At 40.0% G+C, this 25563-nt stretch overlaps 1 protein-coding gene across 1 annotated transcript; it reads right to left on the reverse strand.

Annotated features, from left to right (window-relative positions):
• Positions 1–173: 173 nt before the first annotated feature.
• On the reverse strand, positions 174–25536 carry LOC143286894 (X-ray repair cross-complementing protein 5-like). The gene is made up of 20 exons (XM_076594820.1): positions 25442–25536; positions 23695–23803; positions 22728–22835; positions 21029–21103; positions 18580–18621; positions 17816–17870; positions 16928–17021; positions 16474–16552; positions 15063–15170; positions 14191–14267; positions 13630–13713; positions 11477–11573; positions 9892–10006; positions 9380–9468; positions 8253–8381; positions 6924–7035; positions 5284–5445; positions 3970–4070; positions 2240–2329; positions 174–939 (listed from the first exon to the last, which is right to left on the reverse strand). Exons 2-20 carry the CDS (start codon positions 23764–23766, stop codon positions 820–822), a joined length of 1809 nt encoding a protein of 602 aa, XP_076450935.1. The 5' UTR covers positions 23767–23803; positions 25442–25536; the 3' UTR covers positions 174–819.
• Positions 25537–25563: the final 27 nt, after the last annotated feature.

Raw genomic sequence — 25563 nt, forward strand, 5'->3', positions numbered from 1 at the left:
AAACAATCAGAAGTATGATAACAAAAGTGGTTTTGCGTCAGTATGTTTACAATTGAAACAATCAGAAGTATGATCAGGATTTTTGCACAAGATGGATAACCACACTTTTTCTCCCAGTCTTGACAGAGATAATACATACAGGATGCATTTGCTTTTTATTTCTTTCTTCAAAAAAAAAAAAAGTATTCAAGCCACATTGGTCACAATACATGAGAGACTACCACTTAACCACTATGCATGCAGGCATAACGTACAGCTTCCACACAAATGTCTTCTCTCTCCTATTCTTGTTAAAAGAAATCAAAATGATTTTTTCTGAACTCGTAACAGCATGACAAAATTTCTGCAGACCTGATTGGTGACATGTTCTGAACACACTGACATGACCTGAACACCGTTTTCCACATGGCTGCAAATGACAGTGCTAGACTTACAACCTGATATTCATCACACAACAAACAGTAATTATCCATCAATGTCCAGCATCACCACCTTCCTCCTTGTTCCCCTTTAGCCTGTTGACGGGAAAATCGTTTGAAATGATCATTCATCAATAACTACAATGAACATTAATTTCTCATTAACAAACACACAGACATGATATTTATTGTTTCCATGATTGAAGACTTTTGATCAAAGAAGAAACGATGAACAAACATGCTTTAGAAAAAAATAAAAAATAAATCACCACTGTCCAGCAGACGTCCATGGAAAACAGACACAGTCAAAGACAATACCGACACTAGTGTTTCAGTCTAAACCCTGGCAGCTGCACTCCATACAGCATGGGCGAGAGACATCTGTAACGCCCGCAGGAAGCTACTCAATGTTGTAGAAGTCACTGATGGCGTCGATGATATCGGCTTTGCGTGTGGCCAGGCAGGGGATGTTGGCTTTCCTGGCTGCCTCCTTCAGCACTGCCACTGTCAGCTTGCCCAGCTGCACACAGCACAGGTCATGTCTTAGCGGAACACAGGCTGAGGGTCCCACAGCCTTTAGTGGCCACTGGGGCAAAATAATTATATCCAGTATCCAGGGCTCTGCACATAAATGCAAGGCCCAATCCTCTCCTGCCATTTTAAATTTCCCAAACCAGGTCAGGTAACCATTAACACATGATAATAACAATAATATGAACATGTGTATTTGTATTTCTTTTTATCACAACAGATTTCTCTGTGTGAAATTCGGGCTGCTCTCCCCAGGGAGAGCGCGTCGCTATACTACAGCGCCACCTTTTTTTTTCTTGCATGCAGTTTTATTCGTTTTTCCTATCAAAGTGGATTTTTTTCTAAAGAATTTTGCCAGGAACAACCCTTTTGTTGCCATGGGTTCTTTTACGTGCATTAACTGCATGCTGCACATGGGACCTTGGTTTATCATCTCATCCGAATGACAAGCGTCCAGACCACCACTCAAAGTCTAGTGGAGGGGCAGAAAATATCAGCGGCTGAGCCGCGATTCAAACCAGCACGCTCAGATTCTGTCGCTTCCTAGGCGGACGCGTTAACTCTAGGCCATCATTCCACTTGTAGCACAATAGTCCAGAAATACTGCTTTCCACCACGGAGAGATGGTATCCAGCTTGAAAACTGGACATGTCAGGACCACCCACTTCACAGACAGTATTAACTGTATGGCTACCGTCTCCTGCTTAGCAGTTAATGAAACTAGCCTCTGCTGTTTTGCTACTCCTGAGCTCAACAACCCTCAACAGACAAACAATATCAACTGGCTAAAGAAGATGAGATGACAAACGCACACTCAGGGTTCCCACACATGTGACTAAATGAAAATTTGTTTCCAAACCAAACACAAAGCCAAACTGAACCAGAACTCTGCAACATTTTTGACAAAAGATATCAATGGATAAGCTGGTATCAATGTTCAATTTTCAAAACTTTCACTTTTTCTATTTAAAAAAAAAACCCAACAAAACCAAACCATTAAGCTGTTTGGTACTGGTCAAACATTTAACTTTCACTTTTTCAATTAAAAAAAAACCCATTAAGGTGTTTGGTACTGGTCAAGCATTTTATTTAAATTCCAACACTTTTCCAAACCCTGAAGGGGAAAACAAATCTTTCAAAGATTTTTCCAGTCCTGCAGATGGTTCTCTCGTTTTTTTCAAAGACTTTTCTAGACTTCCATGACTCTCTCTGTACAAAGGCTGTACATGGCTTCAACAAACATCAAAAGAGGTTTAGAAAAAAAAAAAAAACCACCAACAGAAACATACCCTGCCTGCTCGAGCCTCTGTCTCCAGGTCCAGGTCATTGGTGGCTTCTGCTGCCCTGGCCCGCTTAGCTGCTGCGTCCGGCCCTGCTGCCTGCATCACACACACACACACAGGCAATAAACTAGGGGTGACCCTGTTAGAGATTATGCTGACTGAAGCTTGCACAAAACTGTGCGAGTATTTTCTTCTAAAAAAAAAAGAATGCTCAAGTAACTAGGAGCCTCACAAGTAACAAAACAAAATAGACTGGATGTTGCACAAACAATATTTACTTCTCAAGTCACTTGCAATTGTGGTTATGCAATCATGTCTATGCATGCATGCTTTGCACTGCTAAGTTCGCTCATGCAACCCACCCCTTGTCATTCTGAGAGGCTCACACACGATTTCGATCACAAAATAAAACAAATGTATTTCTAAAACTCTTTAAAAACCCCCAAAGCAAAAAGTGTAGAACTAATGTGCCACAAACCCCAATGAAAGACACGGCACTTCGAGAGCCTGCTTATGTTCCTTGCATGAATCTTTATCTGCTGCATAGATGAGAACTGTGATTTCAGTTGGACAGATCCTTTCAGGATCTTTTTTTCTCTTTAATGGAATACCTTGCTGCTGTCCTTTTTCAATCACTGACAGAAAAAATGCATCATTTCCTTCTGCAGTGTAAAATGAGAGAGAGTGAGAAAAGAAAGACAAACCTGGGTCATGTAAAAAAAAATAACAACAACAAAACAAACAACCTTTAGACTTTTGAAAATATCATTTAAAAACAAAACAACCTTTTGAAACCATAAGCTCCAGCTTGTTGTTGCTTTATGTGTTCGTAATGTCTTTACTTGCTTTTGAGAATAAAATCATGTTGAAACCAACCTTTTAAAACTGCTATGACTTCCGATTGACTAAACTGTCAGAATCGATCTTCTGACCTGTCGTTACCCAGTCCATGTTTTTTGGCCTCATGAAAAAAATATTTCCAAAATTTATATTAAAAAAAAAAAAAAAGGGTAAAAGGTCCCTTAGTTTTTACAACCTTCAGGGAAGTGGATTCATATCCACTGTGTCAAAGGCCAGCACAGGAAGGCATGGCCCAACCACCTGTTATGCCATTCTAACCTTCTCCAACCTAAGTCAGGTACCTATTCACACCTGCATGGAGTGAGGAAAATCAGAGTTCAGTGCCCCCCCCCCCCCCCCCCCCCCCAGCGGACACAACAGCATGCCGAAATGGGGCTCAAACCTTTACCACTAGTGGACAATGGATCAGAGAAGTCCAATGCCGAATCGATTCTGCCATGGTGGCTAAAATGAAATTCAAAATGCCTTTCAAATGCAGTCAGGCATATTCCACCATTATACTGGCAGAGAACAATGTCCAATGTCCACCATTCCCAGCAGGCAAACTGCAGAATCGTAAAACTTACTCTTTAAAAAAAAAAAAAAAAAAAAAAAAATCTGTTCAAACATTATCTTAAACAACAGAGATCTTTCTCACCCAGGATTACTTGTGCGAGTTCATGCATGTACCGGTGTGTGTGTCTGTGAAGTGTGGGCGAGATGGGAGGTGTGTGTTAAGTGCTGTGAGTGTTGTTACGCTATTTCAAGTGGGAATCAAGCTTCAGTGATTTTTTTTTTTACATCCCTGTCCCTTTATTCATGCCACACTTTTGAGTCGGCAGGGCAAGCACTCTATAAATGCACACAATTATCATATTGAAATGAGTGTGACTAACCCTCCTTTTCTGGCCGGGCATGTAGTCAGCAGGGAAGACCAGCTCCATGAACTCTCTGATGGCACTGCCCGCTTTCTTGGAGATCTTGTCGTCGGCTGGCACTGCACCGTAAACAGTCAATGTTTGCTTCATATCCTCAGTCACACACAATTTCAGTTTCTCAAGGAGGCATCACTGTGTTCAGACAAAGCCATATACAGTACACCACATCAGCCAGGCAGATGCTTGACCAGCAGCATAACCCAACTGCCTTACTTGTGTAGTCAATCATACAATGCCTTACTTGTGTGGTCAATCATACAGTGCCTTACTTGTGTAGTCAATCATACAATGCCTTACTAGTGTAGTCAATCATACAGTGCCTTACATGTGTGGTCAATCATACAGTGCCTTACTTGTGTAGTCAATTACAAAATGCCTTACCTGTGAAGTCAATCATACACTGCCTTTCTTGTGTAGTCAATCATACAGTGCCTTACTTGTGTGGTCAATAATACACTGCCTTACTAGTGTTGTCAATCATACAGTGCCTTACTTGTGTAGTCAAACAGTGCCTTACTTGTGTGGTCAATCACACAGTGCCTTACTAGTGTAGTCAATCATACAGCGCCTTACTTGTGTCGTCAATCATACAGCGCCTTACTAGCGTAGTCAATCATACAGTGCCTTACTAGTGCAGTCAATCATACAATGCCTTGCTAGTGTAGTCAATCATACAATGCCTTACATGTGTGGTCAATCATACAGTGCCTTACTTGTGTGGTCAATCGCACAGCGCCTCACTAGTGTAGTCAATCACACATTGCCTTACTAGTGTAGTCAATCTTACACTGCTTTACTTGTGAAGTCAATCACACATTGCCTTACTAGTGTAGTCAAGCATACACTGCCTTATTTGTGTAGTCAATCTTACACTGCCTTACTAGTGTAGTCAGTCATACAGTGCCTTACTTGTGTGGTCAATCATACACTGCCTTACTCGTGTAGTCAATCACACACTGCCTTACTAGTGTAGTCAATTGCACAGTGCTTTACTAGTGTAGTCAATCATACAGTGCCTTACTTGTGTAGTAGTCATACAGTGCCTTACTTGTGTGGTCAATCATACACTGCCTTACTAGTGTAGTCAATCATACAGTGCCTTATTTGTGTAGTCAATCTTACACTGCCTTACTAGTGTAGTCAATCATACAGTGCCTTATTTGTGTTATCAATCTTACACTGCTTTACATATATGGTCAATCAAACACTGCCTTACTTGTCTAGTCAATCAAATAGAGCCTTACTTGTGTAGTCAATCACATAGAGCCTTACTTGTGTAGTCAATCATCTCATCAGGCTCCTCTCTGTCCAGTGCCAGAGCCTCAATGTTGCGCCAGTGGTTCTGCAGCACAGGGTTCTCGAACGCCTCGCTGGAGAACGGGAACTTGAGCTTCTTGATCACCTCTTTGGCTGCATCAATCTGCTCCTCCGTGGCTGGAGGCAGCACACCAAGGGAAGGAACTCTTACAATAACATGCCACATTGTACTGTATTGTGATCTGCTGTTTTGTATTGTTTTTAATATTCAATGTCATAGCAGATTTCTCTGAGTTAAATTCCGACTGCTTGCTATGGGGAGACAATGTCATCACAGTGCAGAGCCACCCTTAATCATATTCTTCTTTTTTCTTCTGTGTATTTGTTTAACTATTAAAGTGGAGATTTCCGCAATTTTGCCAGAAAACACTTTTGCTGTTGTGGATTCTTTAACGTGAAAAAAAAAAAAAAGGGAGAAAATTTATTCAAATCGCACATTGCATACAAGACCTTGGTTTATCATCTCATCTGAATGACCAGCACCCAGCCCACCTCTCAAGGTCTAGTGGTGGGGAGGGGGTAAAAATCCCGGTCCATGCAAGGGACTCCATCATGTGGACAATCTACTTCCTAGACAGGTGCATTATCACTAGGTCACCACTCCACAAATATACACAGGATTTTATGCGAAAACCAGGTCATCTGTGTAAAACTGTATGGCTCATTCAATTCATACAGCTCATACACTTGCATCATAAAACAAAAAAAACAAAAAAAAAAAAAAAAGTTTTTTGAAATACAATGCATCTTGAGTGTTGATCAACGATCTAAAAATGCAAACTGCCAATGTGCTGTAAAAGAAGGGAAACACCAATATCCAAAGGCTTTATTCCCCTCCCATTTCAATTATTTAACGATCCACTTTTTTCTAAGAAAGTTCTCTTCATCGGTGTTGATCTCAGTGCATGTAATTCATTGAACCCTGCCTGGTGTATGGCTTGTGCACTTTTATTACTTTTTGATCAATCTCTTCCCATCACCCCTACCCTCGTTAAAGGATATAGTCCCACCGCCTTTTATGGCCACTGGGGCAGTGGATCTATACCCACTATGTCCAGGGCTCGACACAGAAAAGCAGGAGCCAATCCTCTCCTTCCACTGTTTGAACCTTCTTCAGTCGTAAGATAGGAACCCATTCATACCTGGGTGGGGTGAGGAAAATCGGATTGAACTGTTCTTCCCAAAGGACACAACATCATGTCGAAACGGGACCTTGAACCCTGATGAACACTAGATCAGAAATCCATGCCTAATTCTGCCATGGCACTTCCAACCCCCATCCTACCCAATCGTTAAAAAGCAAAAAAAAAAAAAAAAAAATCACACCCAATGTGGATTGTGTTACTTCAGAAAGGTTTCAAATTTAATGTTTCCCCAGTTGTTTTCCTTTCAACCCTGTATAATACTGTTTCAGACAGCAAACCATATCCGCCCTCCAACGCCTACCCCCAGCTAATAACAGTACATTGTACTTGTATGGTGCAAACGCCCCATATACTGGGCTCTAGGCACCTTACCTGAACGACACATATGCAATAGTGCATCATACCAAACAAGAGCACATGAGGGCACAGAAGTGAAAAACAGCTGCCAACCTTTTGAGGTTTCTTCCAACTTGACTTTTCTGAAGTCATCTGCGTAGGGGAGGAAAATGACGTGGAAGCCTGGAGGAGTTGTCTGCACCTTGTGCTCATCCAGCTCCTCTTCCTGCACACCACACAATGGCCAAGGGGGGTCATCATCTACCGAGTCAGGCATTCTCTGTATATCACATATATAAAACGAGATTACAATGACAGCTTGTGTTTTAATACCTCGGGCCCCGTCACCTGCAATGAACTTCCCTACCAAATTCACCATGCTGAAACAAAACCTCAGTTCAAACCTGGCCTCAAAACACATCTGTGCAAATCTGCTTTCATGGATGTTTAGGTGTTGACATGCAGGGTGTAGCAAGCATGTGTGTGTGTACGTGTGCGCTATATTTCATATTTCATCAGCCATGTTTGCAAGTCTTGATTACAGTGCTCCATGGTGTTAATTTTTGCACCCATTTTCCCCCACTGTATTAACTGTATTCAGCCATCTGCGCATTCACAGATAGATTCATGAGCATCCTCCCCCCACCCCACCACCACCCTCCCCCCATCCCCCAGCTGGATGACAACGATGGTCATCATCGATCTCGATGGACACACACCACCATTAACTGTTAGCGCTCTGGACCCCTGTGCTAAAGAGGCAGAACATAAAGACCCATTATTAACAATCACTTTTTCTTTCACCCACATGCCCCAGTCAGGCAAGTCAATGCAAAATTCACTTGCCTGGATGGGTTTATTTGCCCAGCTTTCAGAAACTGATGGGTTTATTTGCCCAGCTTTCAGAAACTTAGAAAAGGAACAGTAAAGCACATTAAATCGGAAAATCATCATGACCCTCTGTCCAAACATCCGGGTGTCGTTTGACAATTCAAGAGTCAAGTTTGAAAAAAAACCAAAAAAACCCAAACAAACAAAAAAACCCAAAAAAAACAAAAAACAAAAAAAACCCAACAACAACAACACTTTTTCATTCAACCAAGATTTTTGTATTGTCTTAGCCGCTTGTGTCAGTATGTGTGTATGTGCTATTGTGTGTTTCTTTTCCTTGGCATTCACATTGTGTGTCTGTGTGACTGAGAAAGACAGACAAACTGAGAGAAACAGAGAGGGGGTGTGGGGGGAGTTAGGGACAGAGAGAGAGAAAGTGAGGGAAAGAGAGAAAGACAGAAGACGCAGTCATTAAAGACAGATAGAATGTGTGTATGTGGTATGTGTGTGTGCATGTGCTTGTGTGTGTTGGTGCGTGTATACTTGATTAGCGTGCATGCATGCAAGCGCTATGTTTTCACAATCATCAAATCCTCAGGCAAGAGCACAAACCTGGGGCACAAGAGCGACAAACTTTGGGGGGTTGCTTTTCCCTGGCACATACTTGCAGATGGCCACCACGTCCCGATCCAGACACTTACGAAGCAGGGCCGTGAACAGAGTGGTGCTGCCTGTCACGCTCTGGTGAAAAGAACAATATCAGTATCAGTAGCTGAAGGAGGCGTCACTGCGTTCGGTCAAATCCATATACGCAACACCACATCTGCCAAGCAGATGCCTGACCAGCAGTGTAACCCAACGCACTTAGTCAGGCCTTGGAAAAAAAAAAAATAAAAAAAATAAATAAATAAAATAACAATGAATTAAAAAATAAATAAAAAGAACAAAATCATTCAAATCATTACAATGTTGTTTTTTTGGTTGTTCTCCCCCCCCAAAAAAAAACAACAACAACAAAAAAACAACAACAACAACAACATGCAAATGCAATGTTTCTCCTGAAACACACAAATCAATACATTTTTTTTATATATTGAGAAACATACAAATAAAAACAGTTTCTTCTCAAACAAACAAATCAATACAAAGTTTCTTCAAGACAAAGAAGTAGTGTTGCATATAAACAAACAAACGTACATACATCTGGAGCATATAACATTTCAAAATCAGTTGTCAAAGGTAGTCAAACATGGTTTTCTTGCTGTATCATCCACAGACACTTCATAACATGGTTACTTTTTTTTAATTTCAGCTGAAGTTATCCACAGAAACATGTGTACAAACAGTTATATTTAATTTGTGAGGAGCCGTGAGCCTCTCCGTGAGAGAACAGCACAATAGAAGAGCACTGCATTATTATCATTATCATGATTATTATCATGATTATTATTTCAACTCTTGCAGAAGTCCCAACACATTCACCACAAAGTGGTTCCTGCTCATAACATCTCATCAACTTTCCATTCCTTTTCCACACACAGTTTCATAATCTTTGTGCAAACGCCTTTACTCAAAATAGAGAACCTGGATGTTTGTGATTATGAAATCCATCAGCTAAACTCTCAAACACACAATGATCAAAACCAAAACAACTGATTCATTCTAGGACTCTGTTTACTCACACAAACCACTCTAGCTTACTCACTTATTTGTGTGCACACAGTCATACGCCTACCTACCCCTTCATCAGGATAGATGAACTGTGCAGGTTTGACATGGTAGTAAGGCTTTATACAGGAGCGAGGCTTGAAGCCCATCAGCTGGAGACCTGGAATCCAACACACATTTCTGATGGGGGATATAACACAACACACACACACACACACCACATCCATGAGACGATCCAGGATCAATAACAAACTCTTATCAAGTTCACTACAGGTCTATTTGAAAAATTTAAGAGCAATCTGACCTGCTACACTTATCATTCAAACTATTATAACACATCTGTACTTGAATATGCTTGTTAACAAGACTAGGAGGTTTGCTTATTACAGTGTCTGTCAATGGTATTTCTACTTCACAGAAATAAAACTTGTAAGCACTGAAAAGAATCTCTTGTTTGTAAGGAGGTCAAACAAGTGGAGTTTAACAACCTATTGCTTGTTGCCCAAAAGGCCAAGTTGTTCTGGAATTGGGCCTTGAATAACAAGAAGGCACACAGACAACACTATAAACTACAGACACAGACCTGACTCATCAAACCGACGCATTTCTGCAACTTCATCGTTCTCAAAACAGATGCGCCGACCACCATAGGTTTGTGCCTTCTTCAGATCCTGAGGCATCAGTATTTCCACCGTGTCCTGCAGATAGCAAGTGACATGTCTGTACAGTAGCTTTTTACAACAAGAAAGGAAATTCACAGCCCAAAATTACGTTTAATCAAACATATTTACGATGACCCACTGGTGCAGACTACTGAAGGGGTATGATTCCTGACCGGTGTAAACTACTACCCGCACCTATGACTATGCAGAGAAACTGAAAGTAGGTGCAGGACCTCCCCTCTGTGTACCAGTGCACAACTTTGTCAGGGCTAGCTTGTTTCAACAGATGTGTTCTGCCTCTAACTCCAGCAAAATAATATCATTTTAAAAGTGAGCACATGCACACACACTTACACACACACACAGGGTGAATAAAATAAGTATTCTTTCCGTGTGCAGGCACCAATACACTCTAAGCAAATGAAACTTACGAACTGAATATATCTATCGCACATCATAAACAACTACTCATGAAAAATAAAAATGGAAAAAAAGAGAATGAAGATTACAAAGTGACTTCATTGGGAATGTCAAAATTCTACACCCCTTCACACAAAAGTGACCTGTGTAACATCAGTGAACACTTATTACCCCTCATGTGCTTGTGTGACATCTTCTCTCTCCACCAACTTATTTTCTCCTTCCATCACAGATGCTGGATTTTGTACATTCAGTGGAACAAACACCTGCCAACCCCCATCTAGATTTGAGAGTAGTAGTTTCATTATCTGAGAATAACAAAACCAGTGTGAGAGTAGCTGCACCAACACCTGTCACGCCAAAATATGTATCGTCTTCTCCTCCTCCTGTGAAGAGTCATTGGGGTGCTGTACAGTATTACTGTTCATTAGATTCCTACAGGTCTGTCAGTTGTGTGTCAAAACATGGGTCTCTGCAGAGACCCCAAAAAGGAAATTTTCCTCGGGAAAAAGAGGGCGCTAGCCAGTGGGACAAAGGGGAGGTTACCTACTTCCGGGAGGTTATCGGCCGTAGTTACTTTCGTTTTCTCCGCATAGGCGGATAGTTTGCACAGGACAGGAATGTCAGACCCCTGCTGGAGTCTGTACTAGTTGGGTCACGGTTAAGTATGTGTAATTAAAATTATGTTTAAGTAAATGCAAAGGGGAGGTAACCTTCTTTGGGAGGTTATCAGCCGTAGCTACTTTCGTTTTCTCTGCATAGGCGGGTAGTAGTTTGCACAGGACAGGAATCAGACCCCTGCCGTAGTCTGCAGTGGTGGGTCACGCTTAAGTATGTGTCATTAAAATAAGTGAAATTAAAATAAGTTCAGTGGTTTACAACCACCCCAGCCCTTCACATTTTCTGAGGCACAGATGAAGAGTATATACTGGGCAGTAACAAAAAAATCTAATGAGGAAAAATTAAGAAGAAATGGAAAGAACATTAAAAAAAAAAACAAAAAAAAACAAAAAAAACAAGGGGATCATTATCAAAATAAAAAAAAAAACACACCAAAAAACAAAGAAAAACACAGCCTTGACCTACCTGGAGATAGGTTTTGGAGTGACTCTCCAGCTCAGAGTTGTCGTTCTTGGACAGTTTCACCATGGAGGGTTTGGGGCAGGTTCTTGTCAAATTGTACCTGCACCATCCAATCAACAAATTGTACCTGCACCATCCAATCAACAAACTGTACCTGCACCATCCAATCAACAAATTGTACCTGCACCATCCAATCAACAAACTGTACCTGCACCATCCAATCAACAAATTGTACCTGCACCATCCAATCAACAAACTGTACCTGCACCATTCTGTACCTGCACCATCCAATCAACTGTACCTGAACCATCCAATCAACTGTACCTGCACCATCCAATCAACAAACTGTACCTGCACCATCCAATCAACTGTACCTGCACCATCCAATCAACAAACTGTACCTGCACCATCCAATCAACTGTACCTGCACCATCCAATCAACAAACTGTACCTGCACCATCCAATCAACTGTACCTGCACCATCCAATCAACTGTACCTGCACCATCCAATCAACAAACTGTACCTGCACCATCCAATCAACTGTACCTGCACCATCCAATCAACAAACTGTACCTGCACCATCCAATCAACAAACTGTACCTGCACCATCCAATCAACTGTACCTGCACCAATCAATCAACAAATTGTACCTGCACCATCCAATCAACAAATTGTACCTGCACCATCCAATCAACTGTACCTGCACCATCCAATCAACAAACTGTACCTGCACCATCCAATCAACTGTACCTGCACCATCCAATCAACAAATTGTACCTGCACCATCCAATCAACAAACTGTAACTGCACCATCCAATCAACAAATTGTACCTGCACCATCCAATCAACAAATTGTACCTGCACCATCCAATCAACTGTACCTGCACCATCCAATCAACAAAATGTACCTGCACCATCCAATCAACTGTACCTGCACCATCCAATCAACAAATTGTACCTGCACCATCCAATCAACAAATTGTACCTGCACCATCCAATCAACTGTACCTGCACCATCCAATCAACAAATTGTACCTGCACCATCCAATCAACTGTACCTGCACCAATCAACTGAACCTGCACCATCCAATCAACAAATTGTACCTGCACCATCCAATCAACAAACTGTATCTGCACCATCCAATCAACTGTACCTGCACCAATCAATCAACAAATTGTACCTGCACCATCCAATCAACAAATTGTACCTGCACCATCCAATCAACTGTACCTGCACCATCCAATCAACTGTACCTGCACCATCCAATCAACAAATTGTACCTGCACCATCCAATCAACTGTACCTGCACCATCCAATCAACAAACTGTACCTGCACCATCCAATCAACTGTACCTGCACCATCCAATCAACTGTACCTGCACCATCCAATCAACAAATTGTACCTGCACCATCCAATCAACTGTACCTGCACCATCCAATCAACAAATTGTACCTGCACCATCCAATCAACAAACTGTATCTGCACCATCCAATCAACTGTACCTGCACCAATCAATCAACAAATTGTACCTGAACCATCCAATCAACAAATTGTACCTGCACCATCCAATCAACAAACTGGTACCTGCACCATCCAATCAACTGTACCTGCACCATCCAATCAACAAATTGTACCTGCACCATCCAATCAACTGTACCTGCACCATCCAATCAACATACTGCACCTGCACATCCAATCAACTGTACCTGCACCATCCAATCAACAAACTTAATATGCACCATCCGATCAACAAATAGCACCTACACCATCCAATCAACTCACTGCACCTCAACACTGTACCTGCACCATCCAATCAACAAACTGCGTCAGCTCCATCCACTGAACCCTGTTCATCAACACCTGTCTGCTTTGAGAGGTTTACCTCTCCAGTTCAGTCTAGCTGTACAATCTCCCGTGGGTGTGCCCACATTCCATGCAAATCATCTTTTATTTCTAAACACTTAAAGCATCAAATATGCGTAATCAAGTCTCTTTCTTCTTTCTTTTATCAAATCCTAGCTGCACAGCAAAAACTTCATGGGTAAAAATGATAATGGTTACAGTAACATCAGTATCCTGGCAACGTAACAGTCTTGCCAATGTTAATTTTTTGTTTTTGTTTTTCATGGAAGCGACATCAAGCATACACTTACACTCCAACTGACAGGCTAACGCCTTCTCCCAAGGTCAGTGGGATTCGTCGGAGGGCTCGTTTCTTGTGGTCTTTCATGCGCATTCTGCACATATAAAACGTATATGTAACAGTGAAGCATACATTATAATATGACAATGGTATATATAGTTATATGATATAGGGTGCATTGTTAATTAATAACAATCCACATGTTGTACGAAACATATTACATTTATCAAATTAGTAAGAGTTCTAAATTTATAAATCGAGTAAGAGAGAGAGAGAGAGAAGAGAGGGAGAAGAGAGGACAGAGAGATAGAGAGAGAGAGAGAGAGTGGGAGGGAGAGAGTGCGACAGACAGACTGAGAGACAGACTGAGAGACAGAGAGAAAGAGAGAGAGAGAAAGAGTAACACATGTGCATGTGTATTTGTGTGTAAATGTGCATACAAAAAACAAAACGAAGAAGGGAGAATGAGAAGGAAAAAAAGAGGTGACATCACTTGCTCACAGATTAACAACACAGAAAACATAACAGTATCATCCACAACATCCATACACATGTACAATGGAATCTTCACCTTGTTAGCAGCTCTTCAATCCGTTCAGCAGCATCAGGCAGCTCTGTCAGCTCGTCATCCCCAGTGAACAAGAGATCCTAGTCACACAACAGACACCTCGGTTTCACTTTTCAGTTTGTCAAGGAGACGTCACTGCATTCAGACCAATCCACACACTCAATACCACATCTGTTAGGCAGATGCCTGACAAGCACCATAAACTCAACCTACTAGTTAGGCCTCGAGTGTATGTATGTACGTTTGTGTCGGCATTTTGCCAGAAGACATCACTTACGTTGCCATGGATGTTTTTTTCAGAGCACCGAGTATGTGCCACACATAGGACCTCGGTTTATCATCTCATCTGAATGACTAGAAAACTCATTTTGATTTTTCAGTTTAACTTGGATGAAAAGGTAAAATCAGGATTCAAAACTAGACCTCAATTACACTGTATTGACAAATAAGCGTCTTTACTATTCTACCACCTTCCTTTCACAGGAAAACATGACAATTATGGTAACAACAATACCCTGGCAACGTAACGGTCTAGTCTATAGCAAAAGTCATAATGACTGCATAACAGTCAAATATTCTGACTACATAACAACAAATGTACAGGCTAAAAATCAAGCCAGACATTCATGGCAACGAAGATGATTATAATCAACTGAACATCAACTGATACTCAATGAACTGTATCCAATGTCAAAATAAATATTAAAGCTTTCATCAAAAACATGCTTCAAGAAACTTTCCCCCATCTTCCAAGACGGCTAAGAAACCAAAGAATGATAATAACAATTTATTCAAAAAAAGAAAAAGAAAAACAGACACACATCATAAAGCAATGAAGGGATGCTATGTGCAATGGCAAAACAATGTCCACTCACCTTGTAAAACTTTTGGATGTCAAATGTCCGACTGGGATGAACCATATGTATAAGTTCAAGATCAATTCCATTGTTGTTGAGATCACCCGCCTTGGTTCGTGCTTGGATCTGCCCACACAGTGATTCACATTACTACAAGTCAAAGTTGTCTCTTTGTGCTTCAGTCTGCCCAGTCACTCAGTCATGATCATAACTAATGAGAATTTCCCCCCTAATTATGCAGGCATCTGGTTCCTGTCCTGTGCAAAATATTGCTTCATCCAAGTGAAGAAATCAAAAGTGCTGGTGAATAGTTGTCTCCACTGGCATATTACCTCCCTTCTAGGTATGCAGCATCCTGTTTGACAGCCTGTGCACCAAGTGACCAAATCCTTTTTGTTGTTGTTGCTTTTTCTCTCTGTCATTTGATTGTTTGAACTTCTGGTGTCACATGTTCTCATGCCTTACAACAGGACACAAGACTGTTGTGTCTTTAAACGTAACTCCAGACTATTATGTCTTATAGCATGAAATAGAAACTATCATGTCTTATAACAGGACACAAAGCTATCATGTCCTGTAACAGGGCATAACACACAAATAGGAAATTTTCTATCTAAAATTACGTTTAAATAACATACTTACCGTGACCCAACTAGTGCAGACTCCGGCAGGGGTCTGACATTCCTGTCCTGTGCAAACTACTATCCGTCTATGCGGAGAAAACGAAACTACAGCCGATAACCTCCCGGAAGTAGGTAACCTCCCCTTTGTTCCACTGGCTAGCGCCCTCTTTTTCCGGCAGCCATTATGACTCCTGTTCCTGTGCTCTCCATATGGCTAAGTTGTGTGTTTTTTTTGTATTTTCTGTCTGTCTGTCGATTCTCATGCGTTCTTGTTTTTTGTCAAATTTTGTCTTCAACCAGGTCACATAATTATATGGTTCAATTGGGAGATTGGGCTAAAAGTACGGCGATCACTATGTCATATAACAGGACAAAAGACAAAACTTATGTCTTGTAACAGGAAATGAGAAATCAGTCTACTGTGACTTATTAAAGGACACAAGACTGTCATGTCTTAACAGAACACACAACTATCTCATATTATAACAGGACACACAACAGTCACATATTATAATAGGATACACCACTGTCACATACTCCAACAGGACAGAAGACTATCACATCTTATAACAGGACAAAAGACCTGACTGGGTGATCTGTTAAAAATTGAGCCCAGATCACAACCTGTGCTTGGATCTGTCCACAGAGATTGATTCATTTGTGTCTGAATCTGTTAGCAAAAAACCAACAGATTCATAACATCCTGCCTGTTTCAAACACCACAGAGTGCTATTCCAATCCCCACCCCCCTCTCTCCCCAACCCAGGGAGCAAACCACAAAGCCAAAACACAGGGACAACAGTTACCTGCAGATTAGCATTGCCAGCATGTGGGTCGTCGTTGTCTGTGAACAGCATGACACGTTTGTTGTTCAGGCTTTGTGAGCTGCGGAAAGGAAATACAAAAACACTAATCACCACTCACTTAGGACACTCGTTTACCAATCATACATGACAAGAGACACCTCAGCTTGCTTGAAATAAGGAACTATAACACACCAAACACTGACATGGATTACGGGATCTTTAACATGCGCAGTTGATCTTCATGGGTATGCACGCGAAGGGGGTTCAGGTATTAGCAGGTCTGCTCACCTGTTGACCTCGAAGATGGGGGGAAAAATCTTCACCCATGAACCACCATGCGTCATGACTGGGGTTTCTGAGACTGAAAGTCCTAACACTTATCCACTTGGTTACAGCACCTGTCAGATGATCTGTTCAAACTGCAAGTAGTGCTGTGCTCTTATTGAGCTCCTACCTTTTGGAAAACATGTCAGCACAGGTCCACAGTGCGTCGCTGAGGGAGTAACCAGGGTCATGGCCGTATAGGGTGTTGAAGTTCTTCCATCCCGCTGCACACACAAGACATCCGTTTACACTGACACAAGCATGTCCCTTGCTCCATCTAACATAAATGGCGACATGAACTGTTGTTCTTCCTCATCATTTCTTTCATATTTGGTTGGAGAAAAGTTGCAGAATGGTTAAAACACCTATCTGTCAATACAGTGCTCACGAGGGTCTGAGACTGAATCACAGTCTCACCCCTTCTACCAAGATTGACTGGAAAATCAAACTGAGCATCAAGTCATTTGGATGAGATGATATAGCAAAGTACCAAGTAGAGCACACAGCACACTGAAGAATAACCTATGGCAACATGAATGTTGTCCTCTGGCAAAATTTTATGGAAGAAATCCAATTTGATAAGTACACAAGTATATATGCATGCACTCAAGGCCTAAGCGCACTGGGTTATGCTGCTGGTCAGGCATCTACCTAGCAAATGTGGTGTGGCGTTTATGCTGCTGGTCAGGCATCTACCTAGCAAACGTGGTGTGGCATACATGGATTTATCTGAACATCCACTTCTTTTAAGGAAAAAAAAATCATCAAATTGTTGCTGACCCTACTCATCTTTCACACAAATGTAACAAAACATGCTAACTGCACAAACACCCACAACCTGCTCACAAACATTCACTGCCCTTATAAACACACTCTCTCTCACACATCAACCTGCTGTCTACTTTCTACAAGAGTTGACAATGCATACAATACCAGGGCTGATTATTGTACTGAGCAATTTAAGGTTGTGCACGGTACCACTGCTCAACAGACAACCCTTTGGCTGTGGGATACTCACTCTCTTCCATGTCTTCTAAAGCCAGAATGCGACTGGCACAGGGCTGTCCAAGGTCCTGCAACAAGACACAGCCATATTTCAGTTTTCAACATTTTTTTTTTATTCACAAAAATGTTTACAGTTAAAATATAAATTTTGCACATTGGGAAGTTACTACATTATATTGTTCTGAGTTTTAATCATTCCACATCAAATACTACAGGTAAAAGAATCAACACTGATTTATTCACAAAATGATTCCATGTGATATCATAATGCTTAGTTTACTGGAAAAAAAAAATCTACATATATACGCAGAACAAGAAGTATTCATTAACACACTGATTCCATGTAATATTATGATGCTTAGTTTACCTCAAAATAATATACTTTATAGGCAGAGCAATGAGTATTCATCCACACAATGTCATGATTCCATGTGACACAGCCACATTTTGTTCTTGTAATGTAAATGATTCTGTCATGATCCATGACTTAACTTTTAATTTTGACTATAGCGTGTGTGTGTGTGTGTGTGCATGCACATGGGCACGTGCATGCATTTTAAACTAAATATTACAAAGTGGGAATAATAGGCAAGAACCACATCAACCAAACATCACCATGAAAAAACAAAAAGAGGTCATTTCACGACAAAATGGCAAATAAAAGAATGACAAACAGACAAATCAGACATAGACAAAGATGATGAGAGGGAGAGAAAGGAAAGACAGAGCGAGAAAGAGACAGACAGAGACAGGTAAAACCAGTCTCTGGAGTATTACATGGTATATATTGATGTGCCTGTTGGGGCCGTCACTTTGTGCCTGCAACAACACACAGTTTTGTGCAAAAATCTGTCAGAAAGGGAGCACATTACGACCAACAAACAAAAAAATATATACAAACAAACGCTTTGGTGTAGATAGCAGAACAAGGGAAATTACTCTGCTGGAGAACTTAGTTTGCTTTAAACTGATCTTTCCCATCTTAAACATTACATTTTGAAATTATACTCAATACATAAAAAGCTTGGATTTTTTTTTTTTTTTTTAAAGTGCATCACAAGTGAGTCTTGAAGGCCTTGCCTCTCTTGTTTCAAAATGTAATGTTTAAGATGAGAAAGATCAGTTTAAAGCAAATTAACTCCACTAGCATATATTCCCCTTTTTACTATCTGCACCAAAACGTTTGCAAAATAAATAAAAATTCCATGCTTAGCAAAAGAAGTTCCTGTTTGAAAAAAAAATGATAATAATGACTGCTCTAGCTGTTGGGTCAGAATATCAGATCAAAGTGCCAAGTTTAGAGAATACAAAAAATATAAATATAACAGTAAATGCAGTTTGCATATAATTAGGCTTCATTCTTTATTTTTTTGTGCCAATCCCAGAAGCGCAATATTGTTTTAAACAAGATGACTGGAAAGAACTGGATTTTTCCTATTTTTATGCCAAATTTGGTGTCAACTGACAAAGTAGTTGCAGAGAAAATGTCAATGTTAAAGTTTACCACGGACACACAGACACACACACACACAGACAACCGAACACCGGGTTAAAACATAGACTCACTTTGTTTACACAAGTGAGTCAAAAATTAAAAGACCCTCAAGTGAACAGCCAACATTTTCTACCAAAGCACACTTTCAACACAAGCTTATCAAACACTCTTGCTGCACACACTTATAAAACACTTGCTGCAAACACTTCTCAAAGACACTTGCTGCATACACTTCTCAAAAACACTTGCAGCACACATTTGCTGTACACACTTATTAAACTCACTTGCAAACCATATTTATCAAACACACTTGCTGCGCATGTTTATCACATGCACTTGCTGCAAACACCTTTCACACACTTAAGCTTACTGCTCTTAGGTATCACACACACTTACCACATACATTTGGTGTACCAACTTATCACATAATTACTGGACATACTTATCACACACTCCTACCACACACACTTGGTGTACCAACTTATCACATAATTACTGTACATACTTATCATACACTCTTACCACATACACTTTGTGTACCAACTTATCACATAGTTACTTCACATATCTACCACACACTCTTACCATACACACTTGGTGTTCCAACTTATCACATAGTTACTGCACATATTTATCATAGTCTTACCACATACACTTCGTGTACCAACTTATCACACAGTTACAGTACATACTTATCATACTCTTACCACATACACTTGGTGTACCAACTTATCACATTGTAACTGCACATACTTATCACACACTCTTACGATATACACTTGGTGTACCAACTTATCACTTAGTTGCTACACATACCTACGAAGATAAAACTTAATAATAATAATACTAATTAGTATTTATGCAGCACTGAATCTTGTGCAGAGACAAATCAAAGCGCTTTCAAACCGGTCATTCACACGCATGCATAACTCTAAACTTGAGAAACTGAAGACAAAGAAGTGGCAGGGGAAGGAGGCTATCTTGGAAAAAAAGGTGGGTAAACTTAGCCGTATGAAGAGCACAGGTACAGGAGTCATGATGGCTGCCGGAAAAAGAGGGCGATAACCAGCGGGACAAAGGGGAGGTTACCTACTTCCGGGAGGTTATCGGCCGTAGTTTCGTCTGCTCCGCATGGGCGGATAGTTTGCACAGGACAGGAATGTCAGACCCCTGCCGGAGTCTGCACTAGTTGGGTCACGGTTAAGTATGTGTAATTAAAGGTGGGTTTTAAGGCCAGACTTGAAAGAGCTGAGTGACCTGACGAAGCAAAAGAGGAAGTTCATTCCAAATGCAAGGTCCACAGACAGAGAAAGAGCGGCGGACGACAGTGGAATGTTTGTATCTTGGTATGCATAAACAGAGTAGGTCCGAAGCCCATCGCAGAGAGCAAGCTGGGGTGTAGAGGTGAAGGCAGCCACAGGGATAGTAAGGGGCAGATTTGTGAATACATTTATAACATAAGAGTGCTGATCTTGTGCTTTATTCTGTGATTATCACATACTCTTACCACATACACTTGGTGCACCAACAAATATCACAGTTACTGCACATACTTATCACACGCTCTTACCACATTCACTTGATGCACAGACTTGTCACATACAATACACTTACTGCAAATACTTATCACACAGTTACTGCACATACTTATCACAAACAATCACTGGCTGCACACACTTATCACACGCACACTTGCTGCACACACTTATCACACACACTTGCTGCACTTACCGTGCCATAGAACACCATTCCCACACAGTCCTTCTCGCTGCTGATGATCTTGTTCTGCATTGTTGTTTTGATGCACTGAAGAACAAACAAGAGCCAAAGCCTTCAAGACTCACTTGTGCTTCACACTTTATCCAGTAAAGAAATCGTGAGAGAAAAAAAAAAAAGAGATTTAAAAAATAGTTGAAAAGTGCTCTGTATTAAATATGATATATAAGATAAGCTTGGAAGAAAAAAAGAAAAAAAAAAAGGCATGCGAGCGGGATCAAACCATGCATGTTCAATTCCGAAGCAAGCAGACTAATCCCCACTGCTGCAGCACATCTGATGTCATTTGACTAAATTTAATATTCAAAGCAATGTTGACGTTTTTTCTTCATGCGATAAATAGATGTGATTGTAGTGGACGTAATAACACCGTTTAAATAATGTTTTTAGTGTGTTTTATTACATCTCGATTATTCTTTTATTTCAGCAGTAAAGGAGATGTTCCATCGCTTCAAGCACATCACAACACAAGGTAGACCTCTAGATCTGCATAAACCAGTCTACAATGGGCTGAAAGAAACAATCGATTCAATTTTTCTTTTATGTTCATTCCACTTAATTCAGTATCCACTTTAGAAAATCTGTATGTAGTAAAGGCGTCGATGGTGTAGTTAGTTTCGTATTGACAGACAAAGTATTTCCAGAGAAAATGGCAATGTTCAAGTTTACATTGGACACTCAAACATACACACAAACACAGACATCTGAGCACCCGGTTACAACATTGACTCACTTTGTTTACACAAGTGAGTCAACAAAACCAAACATGCAAGCATAACCATAACAATAACAGCAGCAGTTTTCCTGTGGTTAAAAACGCACAAGTTTTCAACAAAATGGACTTTAAGATAAAATTTTATACTACCGTTAACTAACAAGTTGTATAGATTTTACAGGAGAGGCAGTCAAGGGATCAGTTTCAGTTTCAGTAGCTCAAGGAGGCGTCACTGCGTTCGGACAAAACCATATACGCTACACCACATCTGCCAAGCAGATGCCTGACCAGCAGCGTAACCCAACGCGCTTAGTCAGGCCTTGAGAAAAAAGAAGAAAAAAAAAAAGGGATCAACAAAGATACATAATTAAGCCATCACTGCTTGCACTACCCATCAGCAAATACACAGGTCAACAAGGAGTACAGAGAAAAAAACTGATGCTGCTTGCATTATCCATACAAGAATACCTTATTATCTCCTTATCTCCAAAAGAGATATTGTTGACATGTTCACCGAAAAAAAGGCAACATAAAAAAATACCTAACATAAAAAAGCATTTCATCCACAGTATAACACAAAGTTTCATCATACAATGAAGAGTTTCTTAACTAAATATTTATCACAGCATAGCCATAAGCTTCTAGAGTTGATTATATCTACCCAAACTGCAAAAATTCCCCATTAAAAAGAAATAAAGGTATTTTTAAAGAAAATTATCATCAATAAATAAAAGAAAGAACAAAATTAAAACCAATCAAAGAAAGTAACTGATTATAGGCGACAAAATACTAAAATACAATTTGCACATTACTTGTAAAATAAGGGGAGTCTGCACCAGTGGATCGCGGTGTTGTATGTATAAATGCTCAATTAAACTAAGCCTAATTAAATTAATCAGCCCGCACAGATGAGATATAAAGGCCACACATGTACCGTACCCTAATGGCCAGCTGGAAGTGACACATGGACTCATCCACTTGCTCAAACATGGACTTGGAGCAGTCCACCAGGAAGAGAAGTCCATCCCTGGTGGTTGGCGCTCTCCACTGCACACACACACCCAACAATCAGTTACTATCATCTCTTTCTTTATTCTGCCTTTACATTATTACTCCAAATACATATATATCAACAGCCTTTTCTTTAACAACAAACTTTCTTGCTGAGTTGCTGATGAAGAAAAAAACAACAACAAAAAACAAAACGAAAAGAAAAATACACATCAAGTATATGCTTATTTTACAGTCAATCATTATGAAGAAGTTAGTTTTGTTTGGGAGAGTTAGTTTTAGGGCATAGCTAATTCTTACTGGAAAGTCATATTCAACAGATACAACAACAGCAAAAAATACCCAAATGTTTTTTCCACTCTTACATAAAAACAACAACAAAACAACAATATAAAGCCACAAACAAAGTAACATCTTCATGTTGCTTATATTACAGCTGAGCCAAACTCAAGGCATTATAAATATTAAAAAAAAGAAAAAGAAGAAAAACACAAAAAACAAGATCTAAACAATTATGCACAAACTTTTTAGGTGAGTCACTGAAAGTGGGCATGTCACTAGATTATTGTGATATAAAAATGAGCATGCTCATTTCATAATGACAGGGGCATGTCACTAGATTATTGTGATGTATCAGTGTGCTCATTTACTAACTACTGGGGCATGTCACTAGATAAATGTGATGTATCACTGAGTGTGTTAATTCAATTGCTACTGGGGTATGTCACTGGATTATTGCGATGTATTCTTCTCTCTTGGGACAGCAGCCCTGACTCAGCAACTGTCACTATGGGATATGAGGTTATGAGCTGATCAAATTAACAAAAATACATGAACGTCTTTAAACAACATCCACATCAGTCAGTAGGTGGAATTACGAAAGCTATGTTCTCACCTCTTCCCCTTCTTCTTCCTCCTCCTCATTCAAATCATCATCTCCAAACCTCATGAATCCCATGTCAGCCATGTCTGCTTCTTTTTAACAATGACAGAAAATGCTGAATCTGGAACAAACAATCTTCAGTTTTCAATGTTTAGGTCACAGTGTTTAGCATACAGACATATCATGCAGGGTTTGTTTTTTTCTGACAAAATCTGAAAGAGAATAATGTCCAAACTCCGATATACAATTCATCCTTGCCAATATAAACAATCCTGTGTAAACATTTTTTTTTAACTTATCAAAATGTAGCCTTTAGTTTAGAAATGGAAAATCAAGTTATAATCATAATCCTCATAATTATTCAATGAATTTGAACATTCACACATGTGCATGCTCACAGCTCCACTCACGTCCCTACCTCTCTATATACTTATAAAATACGTGATTCTGTGTGTATATCTATATGTAGATAAATTATATAATTATTTTTACCACAGAGGCTGCAGGATCTTTTTGCTATGCTTCTTAAAATGCTGGTATTCCAAAGCAGCTTTAAAAAAATAAATAAATAAAAGAGGACAACCAACATGTGGCTTCATCCTATTTCAGCACACTACTTCGAAAATTTCTGTGGAACATTGTAATTTACCAATATTTCATTTCTCAGCATGTGCACATGCTTATGCATAAATGTGTGTCTGCAGATGTGCTGTATATTGTACTGTTTTGTATTGTAGTATATCATTCTTTGTCACATCTGATTTCTCTGTGTGGGGCTTCAGGACTTGAAAATGTAGGCATCTACCCGAGAAAGTGAAATCCACAATGCAGAAATCTACCATCCAAAACCCTATAGCTACATAACGGTGATTACCCAATATACGTCACAATATCGGGCAATATCACTGCTGTTACTTCACACACATCCTGTATGGGTTTGTTGTACAAATGCATAAATTCATCCAAATGTGTAAACATAAGCACTTAGGCATGCTATAACACATATGCACATGTATGTATACATCAACCCATCACTCCTTGTGATAAAATATTACTCAACAACCAGCTTGTGCCCATACATGTATGCACAAAGTTCCAAAAAAGAGCCATAGTTGATTTCCATATTAAAAATTTTTTTTTTTAATGATTCTGGTTTGCTTGTTTGTACTTTTTTCAAATGCACAAAATTAGTGTTTAAACTAAATTATGAATTTATTGTGACTGGGGGTGCATTCGGTGTGCATAATTACAATTTCATTATATATTTTTTATTAGTTTTAAATTTGATGATTTGATGAAATATACTAATATTAAACATATTCTAAAGATCGTCACCATCATGCAAATGCAAAATGTCTACCAAACTGACTTTGTGGACTGATATAATTCATACTGTACTGATCCCTTGGACCAGAAGTATACTGTGGATAAAAACAGTAGTAAAGTTGTTTTGTTTTTTTTACACGATTTCCGAATATTGACAAATCAAGTAAAGAGAGCGCTTGTATTTTTACACACGCTGTAAATCTCTATTTAAGCTGAGTAGTATCCAGTATATCTATAATCCGCGATAATTTTTGTATACATGCTTATTGACACCAGATACCAAAACATTATGAGTTTCGGGTAATACTAAATTCCGTAGTCTGCCGAGATATGTATGATTTGCTTCCAAATGGTGCTAATGGTGGGACCGGTAAAGCTGTAACTAGTGGGGCCAAAGTCCTTCCATGGAAGAAAAGAACAATCGTATGTATACCCAATCTCTTTGTGACTGCCCAAGGCCAGGCCTTCGTTGTGCCGACAACCAAAGATGCCGCTAACCACAGGAAGTAGATCTGTAGGGGTTTCGCGCCACACATGCGCCATGACATTCTGGCA

The sequence above is a fragment of the Babylonia areolata genome, chromosome 10, assembly GCF_041734735.1.
Source record: "Babylonia areolata isolate BAREFJ2019XMU chromosome 10, ASM4173473v1, whole genome shotgun sequence".
In the NCBI taxonomy this organism is placed as follows: domain Eukaryota; kingdom Metazoa; phylum Mollusca; class Gastropoda; order Neogastropoda; family Buccinidae; genus Babylonia; species Babylonia areolata.

Bases quoted from the DNA above. Each gene is read 5' to 3' on its own strand.
- LOC143286894 (XM_076594820.1), bottom strand. From the start codon at position 23,766: ATGGCTGACATGGGATTCATGAGGTTTGGAGATGATGATTTGAATGAG. The intron at 14,268-15,062 runs GTGAGTGGACAT...TTGTGTGACTAG, and splicing joins ACATCCAAAAGTTTTACAAG to GATCTCTTGTTCACTGGGGA. The intron at 11,574-13,629 runs GTAAGTGTATGC...TGGATGGTGCAG, and splicing joins GTTAGCCTGTCAGTTGGAGT to GTACAATTTGACAAGAACCT.